The sequence below is a fragment of the Trifolium pratense genome, linkage group LG1 (genome assembly GCF_020283565.1).
Source record: "Trifolium pratense cultivar HEN17-A07 linkage group LG1, ARS_RC_1.1, whole genome shotgun sequence".
NCBI lineage: Eukaryota > Viridiplantae > Streptophyta > Magnoliopsida > Fabales > Fabaceae > Trifolium > Trifolium pratense.
This window is the reverse complement of record NC_060059.1, coordinates 26,645,685-26,656,943: the sequence shown is the minus strand read 5'-3', so window position 1 is coordinate 26,656,943 and position 11,259 is coordinate 26,645,685. Positions and strand designations below refer to the sequence as shown.

The window sequence follows — 11,259 nt, the reverse complement described above, 5'->3', positions numbered from 1 at the left end:
GCATGGGGACTCACATTGACACTACTATTGTTTAGATTGATATTGTCCCCTTGAGCTTCGCTCAGTTGGTAGGGACATCGCATTTTATATGCAAGAGTCGGGATTCGAATCCCATTTTATATGCAAGAGTCGGGATTCGAATCCCGGACACTCCACTCATCCATTTTTAGCCACTAGACTAGCTAACAAAAAAATAAAATATACACACACATCTGGCTTAAATGTAATTTGTCTTTTATTTTGTTGAACCATAATTTTGGTCCCCTTTTTAATAGCTTAATTTTGGTATTTATTTCAAAAATATTGACCAACTCATAATTTTAATCATCTATTTTGTTAGTGTAATAATAATTTAACTGATCTGACATTAATAGGGGACCATCCCATGATTTTGACCATAATCTTTGTTCCATTAAAATAAAAAACTCTTATCTACAAGAAAAATAAAAATAAAAAACTCTATATTTGTAAAAAAGAAAATATATATGTACTCGTATTCTCTATTTTGTGGCACATCTAAATAAAAAATATATTTAATAGTACAATATTTTATTTTATTGTAAAAAGTTTCATCTAATTTTTTTATTCTCCAACAGAAAAATGTAAGTTATATATAACAAACTCAGAATTACTTTAAATTATTCAAACTGAACGAAATCACAGTTGAGTTGGGATGAAACCATAATCAAACCATATGATGATAACAACTCAGGAGCATCAAGTTCTATTTTTTTTTTCTTTCTTAATTCAGTAGGTTATTTGGTGGGATCCTCTCCAACGAGAGAGGATTCTCTCCCGTACATTACACCCTCCAGTCAAATCCGAGCCTTCAATTTTATTTTCAATTGCAATTTTATTTTTTTATGTGGAAAATCAATGGTCAGATTGTCAATTGGACCTCCTGCAGTGGACACTGCACGGGAGGAAATCTAGTTCCCTCTCCAACTACTTTTATGCGGTCCTCGTCTTTTCTCAATCTAATGGTGAATTGAACTATAAAGTAAAAAGAGCAGCATAGAAGAGAGAGAAAAGCAAGTAAACGAATGGCTGAGATCAAGGCAGAATGACAACATGAGAGAATGAGTAGGAGATGATCTAAATCCGTAGTTTAGTGGTTAGATTCACCCATTTTAAATATTGAAAATTGCAAAATCCTGAATTTGAACACAAATATTATCAAGTTGGTCCCTAATTTTGTTTACTTACCATCAATTTTGTTCGTAACATATTTTTGTAAGAACTAATATGAATATGAATTTTATAAGAACATATTTTTATAACATACTTTTAGTCTATGACCTATTTAAAAATGTCTTACGACAACGTTAGGGAGTCCGGATACGTCGGTGGGAGCCCCAGAAAGAGTTATCTTTTTTGTTTAACAGCCTGCCCACCCCAAGGCCAGTCTCATTTCGCCATAAGAAAGGGCGTGACAAGACACGCGGGGGGCGAAAAAATCAAAGTGCGAGGCGATGATGCTCACGAGAGGCCAACATCATCCTGCACAATACCAATCAATAGGAAATTGGCAAGAGGCTTCGATATGTGACGCCAGGCAGACGTGCCCTCAAAGAGTGCTTGAAATTGTCGGGAGGGAAGCGGATGGGGGCCGACGATAAACTAACAAGGATTCCCTTAGTAACGACGAGCGAACCGAGATAAGCCCACCATGAGAATCGGTCGGCCTCGGCGTTCGAATTGTAGTCTGGAGAAGCGTCCTCAGCGGCGGACTGGGCACAAGTCCCCTTGAAAGGGGCGCCGGAGAGGGTGAGAGCCTCATTGTGCTCGGACCCTGTCGCACCATGAGGCGCTATCGGCGAGTCGGATTGTTTGGGAATGCAGCCTCAATCGGGTGGTAAATTCCGTGTGCATTTCGGAGCATTTTAATTTTTTCGCCCTCCGCATGCTTTGCCACACCTTGCTTATAGCAATAAGATGGTTTAGTTATTTAAAAAATAAAAATTAAAACCTAGTTATTTGTCAACTTGAAAGGCTGGTTTGGTCGTTAAATATTGGTAGTTGATGATAACTAATGTGAGGGTACAGTTGAATTGATCAATTCATCCTCAATTTTTTGAAAATACGAGGAGTTTGATTTTTAAGTCAGCTCATCATCATTGTCACAATAATAATGCTAGCAACACACTCTTTAACAAACACACTCCAACACACTCTCTTTTATTGGTTGAAATTCATATGGGTCCCATAAAAAAATGTGGACCCATATAACTTTTATGGGACCCATATAAATTTTAACCAATAAAAAAGAGTGTGTTAGAGTGTGTTTGTTATTGAAGTGTGTTGCTAGCACTCCTCTTGTCACAAACCACATATACTTGGTGCTAATGTATATATTGTAATAAAATAATCCCTTAGCCATTTTATTTATATATAGACACCGGGTAAAGTTAACTAATGGGTACACAACACATTTGACAATACCTTCGTCAAAAAAAAAAACACATTTGACAATACCTCTAACATCCCTTTGTTGTTGACTTTCTTGTTTTGAAGCTAAGAAACAATCATTCAAAGTTCATTCCATTACATCGTTTATGTCTGCTGCAATATGTGTGAGTTCAAATTCCTTTCTTTCATTTAAGATCTCTATTTATTTCCATTTTTTTTTTGCAAGTAAGATGAAATATACTATATAGAATAAAAAAAGTGAGAAAGAGTATATATAATAAGAGAAAAAAGGGTAAGAAACAGAGTATATTTTATATAGTATTTAGTTTGAGAGAAGAAATAGAGTATTTTGAAGGGATTTGGATTCTCTCCATCTTTCTCAATCCTCTTTATCTCTCTCTTAATTTCAATCTCTCTCTTCAATAAATTTTTTTAAAATAATAACGAGAGAGAGTGAGATTAAGAGAGAGATAGAGAGGATTGAGAGAGATAGAAATGAGAGTGAAGGAGAGGATCCAATCACATTTTGAAGAGTATCTTTATCATTTTGTTTGGTTGAATAGAAAGTGTGAAAAGACAAAAATACAATTATTACTAAAATGACAAAATATCCACGCAATATATAAATATTTTAAGTTTTTTTTCTTTTAGATTTAACCTTAATAATATGTAAGATTAAGAGAATTATTTTTGTCATCATACCAGTTACTCGAGCGCTCTACGCATTTTTCATTTTACTTTTCCGTTGCTACTTAAGTAGCAAACATTATAAAAATCCTGACAATGTTTTTTCCTCAAAATTTCTCATTTTTATAAAGTTCGCTAACTTAAGTAACGGATGTTATAAAAATTCCGGAAGGGTGTTTTTTCCTCAAATTAAGTAACTAACGTTATAAAAATCTTGGTAGAGAGTTTTTTTTCCTCAAAAATCTCATTTTTATAACGTCTGCTACTTAAGTACCTAATGTTATAAAAATTTATAACATCCGCTACTTAATTAAGTAACTGACGTTATAAAAATTAGATTTTTGATAAAAAAAAAAAATCCTCCTACTTATAATCCGCTACTTAAATATCGAAAAGGGGTATATTGGTAATTTTGTATGGCAGATACCCACAATATTTTGTTGTTGGGTCGATTACCACAATTTTTCAAGAGTATTCTATGCCTTACCTAATTTTAATTAAATTAATTTAAAATATATTTTTTCGAGTAGAATTTAAAATAAGATTATTAATCTATTTTTAATAAGAGTTAGGAGTGCAGCTTGTTGTCGGTTTTAGATTTAAATCTCATTGATTCCAACGGAAAAAAAAGCATTGACATCCTTGAATGTTACAAAACTTCACTCGTCGACACCAATGAATCAGGAAAAGTCGGAATTTGTGGCAATACACCCTATCGTAGAGGTTTGTTGTACTATTTGAAAAATTGGGATTTGGCGGAATATATCCCTAGCAATGACCCGAATCAACTCACGAATAGTTCAAAGCTCAATTCGATAATTGACTCGTTGATCTTAATTAATGAACCAAATGACTTGAACTTGAGTTAAAAATTAAGTTCATTAAATAAATGAGCTGAATATAAACGATATATAGTTCAACTCGTTTGTCTCATGAACTAACTCGATTATACTAACTGAATATATATACAACTTTCATTTTGCTGAGAGCATTCTTCTGATTGAGAGTCTAATGCAATCATCTTTTTCTTTGGAGGTTTATCCTCTTGAAGTATTGCTTCACGAGCTTTTAAAGAACCAATTAAATCCTCTAATTTAACTTCGGAGAGATTTTTTGATTCTGTAATTGTTGTTACTATATGCCTCCATTCTTTGGGTAGACTTCTTAGTATCTTTCTTACTCTTTCATGTGTGGTATATGTTTTTCCAAGAGAGTTGAGTTCATTTACGATGATAGTGAATCTTCCATACATCTGATCAATTGATTCATCTTCCTTCATCTCAAATAACTCAAATTTCCTTACACCAATATCAATTCTTGTTTCTTTGACACGATTGGTTCCTTCATGATGAGTTTTAAGAGTATCCCACATTTATTTGGCAGTTTTGCATTGCATGATCCTGTCATATTTTTCCGTGTACAAAACACTTTTAATAAATAATTGAGCTTTAGTATTTAAAAGTACTCTGTCTGCTTCAGTGGTGGTCCAATCAGCTTGAGATTTTTGGAGTGGTAGAATCTTTCACCAATGGTGTATATTCTCCATTTTCAACCACTATCCACATGTAGTTATCTTGTGATCTTAAGAACAGATCCATTTTGTCTTTCTAGTAGTAGTCATCTCCTTGAAATAGTGGTGGTCTGGTTGATGATCCACCTTCTGAAATAAACTTAGCAGGTTTTGACATTACTTCCTTCCTGAATCTTTTTCTCTAGCACTTTTTAGATGCTCAACCTTTAGAGGCAGAGCTTTGATACCAATTGAAGTAACAAAGTTTTTCACAAGAAAGGGGGGGAGGGGGGGGGGGGGGGAGGGGTTGAATTGTGACCCTTTTAAAATTTAACCTTATATCACAATATGAAATGTTAGTAATTAAAATAAATTTGTGCACAGTGAGATCGTTCTAAGAATGATATGTACATTGTAAATAAACAAGCAGAAAATAAAAGTTTAAGGGAAGGAGAATCAACACAAAGAGTTATCCTGGTTCACCCCTAATCTTTGGGTTACGTCCAGTCCCCACTACCTGTGAGTTTATCCACTAGAATCACTTAAAGGTTACAGATCCAAGATCTACAATTCTTCTTTGATCTTGACCTAAGATCAATAATTACCAAAGCTCCTAGATCTTTACACTAGTCACCTTGACGAAAACACTCAATCAATAGTCAAGTATTGACTTGAGCTATTACAATATTATTGATTTGGTTCTAAGCTATTTTGAGACTCAATACAAATTGAGAAGCTTAGATTAAAGCACTCTAAAAGAGATCTATACTCATATTATGAAACAATAAGAGTGACTTAAAAAGAGCTTTGTGCTTGAGTGATTGAATGTGATTGTATGACTTAGATTGCTTGAAAATTCTTGCTCTTTCTCTTGGATCTACTTGCCTTTTATAGATGCTTTCTTGAGGTTGAAGCTTGGCCTTCAAGTATATCAGTTAGAGAGCACAATATAGCCGTTACTCAGTGCCAAAGATGCAGCAGACAGCTTTTGCGAAATTGCCAGATTCTCTGCTCATTCTTTGAATCATTCTTGAACTTAGCTTTGCTTTGATTCACAAGAGCCAAAGGAGTGTGAGCTATTAGCAAGTACAAATGAGTTGTTTCCTCCTTCCTTCCTATGTTAGATTTCAGATATAACCGTTTGAAGCCTTAGTAAAAAGAATCATGACAGCTAGAGGTGGTTTTGCAAAATTGTGTGCAGGAACATTCTTAAACCATTCTTGAATCATTCTTAAACGTATCAGCAAGTGTGATGAAGCTTCATCCTTATCCCTTTGTGATATGCAGCTGTTTAGTAGCCTCAAGGACAATCCAAAAATAGGCTTGTGTTGATAACATAACAGTTGGAGTTGTACAACCTTTCATAAAGTAATGTGTACTTGTATGACACTTACTTTGAAGAATGTTCCTTCTATGTAGTTTGCTCAAGTACATCACAACTCATAGTTCATATTATGTTGTTGCAATCTGATTGGTCTATGATATATGATTAGAAAATTTCATTAGTTGATCAATACCATAAAAGATCAAGCTTATAATTCATCTCATGAATTATGACTAGGAAAGGCTTATGTTCATTTTCCATCAAATGTTGTTGATCCCAAAACTACAGTCTGTGTATGAAGAATTCTTAGATTGATCTTAAAATAGCATTGCGGGATTTTAACTTTGCAAGTGAGTTGTTAGAATCTGTTTAAACTTATATCACTCAAAAGCACTTGTCAGATAACAAAAATGATCAGAATCATTTAAAATATAATTAAAGATGTTTGTAATCTTTAAAACATCAAAAGTGAATTTTGCCTCAACAAGTTCGACTCAACTCAACTCATTTTTCGCCCTACCTGTCATGTTATAGCCACTTTTCTTGGGTAATATGTTGTATACAGTTTTATTAAACTTATACTTTTCTAGATTAAAAAATTGAAGCAATCGTTAGCATTTTTGCCTCCTTAACTTTAGGTTCTTTTGCAAAAGGATAATCTCCACTAATTTTGGCCTTAAATCAACACACACGTGGGCGGTTACTGACATGCCTATGACGTGGATAATAACACATGAGACGTCATCCTATGTGGCAAGATATGCTGACATGACATGTGAATCACTGTCCATGTGTACGCTGACTTGATCAAAACTAGTAGATGTTAGCCTTTTGCAAAAGAGGCTAAAGTTAGGAACCAAAAATGATATTATGAAATTTAAGGTCAAAATCGCAAATTTGTGAATGTTAGGAGTCAAATGTGCAATTTATCATATTATTTTACATCATTAGTCACAACTTTAAAGATCTTAGGTCTTAATCATTGAAATTTAGATTGTGAGAGTTAGAGTTTTTCTTCTCTATTCTACATATATATGCCATTGAAATTTAGATTGATTATTTTTCAGATTACCTTGGCATAGGGCTCGCTACATACAAAATAATTATAGCTGTTGTTTGTGTCATATCGATTATTCTGATAAAGACAATTCATAAAGTACGTGCATATCGAGTTTGCAAAGTCATTAAAGATGTCGAAAGAGAAAAGAAGAAACTGATTTCAAATCGAGATTTTCTACAACAAAAAATTGATGCAACCGATCATAAAACACAAAAGGTCAGTGATATTGTTTTTGGGTGGCTAAAAGAAGTGGATAAACTTGTACAAGAGGTGGAGAATGTGACATTAATAGCAGAACCAGAATCAATAAGATATAACATTGAAATGCTTAACAAATTAAAGGCATTGAATATCAAATGTGAATTTGAGCCATTTTCCAATCCAATTCCAAGTTTAGAGCATTTCTCTTCTGGAAATTTTGTATGTTTTGAGCCTATAAAAGAGACTTCAGATCGACTTTTGGAGGCGCTACAAAATCGTAATTTCTATAAAATTGGATTGTATGGAAAACGGGGCTCTGGTAAAACAAAGTTAGTTAAAGCTGTGGCTGAGAAAGCCAGGTACTTGGGGGTTTTTGATGCAGTTTTATTTTTCACTGTGTCACAAAATCCAAATGTAAAACAGATTCAAGATGAAATTGCTGACTTGTTGAATCTGAAATTCAACAAAAATACTGAAGTCGGAAGATCTAGAGAAATATACTTGACATTAGAAAGGATGGATCGTCCGGTTCTTGTGATCTTGGATGATGTTTGGGAAAATCTTGATCTAGAGGAACTAGGCATTCCTTGTAATAATAATCGATGCAAGGTCCTTTTGACCACGCATAGCAAACAAGAATTTGCACTAATGAACTGCCAAGAAGTGATTCCATTGGGTCCCTTATCTATAGAGGAATCTTGGACTTTGTTTAAAAAACATTCAGGGATAGACAATGAGTCCTCGACCGACCTGTTAAATGTAGCACGTGAAGTAGCTATTGAATGTCAAGGGTTACCTAGAACAATTAAAGATGTGGGATCTTCCTTAAGAAGTAAACCTATTGAAGAGTGGAAAGCATCATTAGAAAGTCTCAGATATGCAATGACTCAATACGATATTTTCATCAGTTTTAGAGGAAAAGATACTCGTGACTCTTTTACAGGTTTTCTCTACGATGCATTGTGTCGGGAAAGGTTCAAGACCTTCATGGATGATGAGGGATTGAAGGGTGGGGACGAAATTTCGTCTTCTTTAATCAAAGCAATTGAGGCATCAAAGATTTCAATTGTTGTTTTCTCAAAAAAATTTGCACATTCAGCTTGGTGTCTAGATGAACTGGTCACTATTCTTAAGTGTAAGAAGACGAAGAACCAACAGATTTTACCAATTTTTTACAAAGTAGAACCGTCTGATGTAAGACATCAAAAAAATAGTTATGAAAGAGGCATGGCTAAACAAGTAAAAAGGTTTGGAGATGATTTTGAGAAGTTAAAGAAATGGAGGTCAGCTTTATTTGAAGTTGCTAGCTTGAGTGGAATAACTCACAACACTGGGTACGTGATATGCTTTCAAATATTGTGTTTCATAGTTGATAGTTTTGAATGACTTAATTTATATAATTCTTCAAAATTGGCCGGTAAGTTGGTTAGAATTGTCTCCACTTATAAATATATCTTATGGGTAGACCTCTAAATTGTCAGGATCGGCTCTTAAGAGTCATGCTAAATAGTGTCTCTGGAGCACTTGTTAAGCATATTAAAGTAGGAAATTCAAAAAAAATCCATATTAATATAGTACTCCATCCGTTTCAAATTACTTGTCGTTTTAGGAAAAAAAATTGTTTCAAATTACTTGTCATTTTTATAATTTAAGGTTATATTTTGTCTATTATACGCTCATATAAATTATAAATATTTAGGTGTAGTTATTGAAACCGTAAAAGATTTAATATATATTTGAAAAACTAAAGTTTTTTTAATTTTTTTTGGTACATAACATATTAATTTTTTTTACATAATATATTAAAATTTATTGGAAAAAGAAAGTGTGTGCTAAAAAAATAATTTATTGGTGAATTAAAATAAGGGTATAATAGAAAAATAAGGTGAAAAAAATACACTTTCTTAATTTTTCGTTTTTTTTCCTCTCTAAAACGACAAGTAATTTGAAACGGAGAGGGTATTTAACTAGTGCTCAGAATACTATTCAGCATTTTCATATCTTAAAGTTGACTTCCATCAAGTATCAGACTCTTAAAAATTTATTTTACATTAGTCTAGTAATTAATGATATGGTAGTTAATTACCTCATATTTAATTTAAGGTCAATGAATATTATTTTTCTTACAAAATTTTGATCAATATATACGATGAAAATTTTGTTCGCACATGAATAAATATTAATGTCTTTAATTTTGCAGGTACGAATATAAACTAGTCCATAGCATCGTGGAAAGAGTAAACAACCAAATTTAATTATGTCAAGTATCACTCTTTTTTTTAACTAAAAGGAACCGGATAGGACTTCAAAAGATAATAAAGTTCTCCTCAAGAGAATCCAGCACTTCTTTTTCTTTCTATTTAGCAGGCTTGAATATAAAGATATGAAGCTGTAATGTGTATTGAGTGTATTCATGATTTTATATTCTGAAAGTGTACTCTTTTCCCCAAGGTTACTTCTTGTTTAATTGATGATAATGATATTATTATGCAATGTTTTATTCTTCATCTCCTTTCCTTGCCAACACAAATACTCATTGGATTAGATTAAACGTGTCTTGGTATTAGATATTTGTTGGTGTCTGGCACTTGAGCTGTAAAAAATGGGCCGGGTTGATGGGTTAGTCCATTAGCCCACAAATTTGGATGGACCGGATCTAAAAAGAACTAGTCCAAATACAATCGGATCTTTTTGGTCCAAGTCCATTTAGCCCATATCAAAATCGGGTTGAACCGGGCTAGTCAATGGGCTTCGAGCCGGCCTATTATAAAACAAATTACGCCATTTTTATGAAAATAATATTAATAACACATAAAAAATAATTATTTGATTGAAAAATTATTATAAAAAATATAATTAAATGTGTATAGCTTAATGAAAAAGTTATATTTACCTAAAACTTTATAAAAATTAAGTTTATAATTTATTAATAATTTATTAATTTGATTGAACTTTTTTTACAATAATCAAACTAGAGTTAAATTGATATTTAGTGTTGATGTAAAAATTATTTACACTTGCGTTCAATTATATCTCAATAAAATTGATAATTATACGAAACTAATACATCAAAGTGACAAAAAAAATTAAATAAACAGGAAAAAAATGAAATGGGCCGGGCTAACCCAATTGCCACAAGGCCCATATGGCCGGGCCGAGCTCTTTAATACATAGCCCAAAAAAAATTTGGTCGGGCTAGCCCATTTATATAGTCTGGCCGCCGGGCCAGCCCATTTTGACAGCTCTATCTGACACCATTACAACACCGACACTTATGATTATATTAAATTATGTCATTTTTTAAAATTGGCTAAATTGCATTTTTTTTCCGCCTAACATTCACAAACTTATGATTTTGGCCCCCCCTGACCAAGTCAACAAACATGTGACAAGTGAACACATACCACGTCAGCATGTCTTGCGACATGGAAAATGACTCACATGTCACGTCAACATATATGACAAGTTATGCTGATATGGCATGTGACCCATTGTCCGCGTGGCAAAACATATTGATGCGGCATCTGAGTCACTTGACACATGTGCGCTGACTTGGTCAAAATCAGTGGGGAGTCATCTAATTGCAAAAAAGGCTAAAGCTAGGGCGCCAAAAGTGCTATTTTAAAAGTTAAGGGGCCAAAATCGCAAGTTTTTGAATGTTAAGAGACCTAAAGTGCAATTTAGTCTTGAAAATTATTTTATCAATTTATCGGTGTCTGCGTTATATTCGGCATCCGTATTTGTATCCATGCTTCATAGCTAATACTTACATTGCTATATATCAACATCGACAGCTACAAACTCAACTATACTCACACTACTATCAATTATAGTTGACAACCGAATTGTTCAGATGATGAAACCATGAATTATTTTTAATTATTTTGTGTTAACACTTTAGTTTCAGTGAGGATCGGTAATCCGGAGTTAGGCCCCGAAACATTGTTCCCACCAATGGAACCATAGTTTTTTTTTTTTTATGGAACCATAAATTTTATTACAAAGAAAAGTAAAAATGCCATGGTGGCATGTCTTGATGAATTGGCAGCATCCCATTAGTTGTATGAC

General features: G+C 33.3%; 1 protein-coding gene across 1 annotated transcript; it reads left to right on the top strand.

Annotated features, from left to right (window-relative positions):
- Positions 1-2,416: 2,416 nt before the first annotated feature.
- LOC123902242 (probable disease resistance protein At1g61310) lies at positions 2,417-9,667 on the top strand. The gene is made up of 3 exons (XM_045951912.1): positions 2,417-2,573; positions 6,998-8,525; positions 9,392-9,667. The coding sequence occupies exons 1-3, from the start codon at positions 2,570-2,572 to the stop codon at positions 9,444-9,446; spliced, it is 1,587 nt and encodes a 528-aa protein (XP_045807868.1). The 5' UTR covers positions 2,417-2,569; the 3' UTR covers positions 9,447-9,667.
- The last annotated feature ends 1,592 nt before the right edge of the window (positions 9,668-11,259 follow it).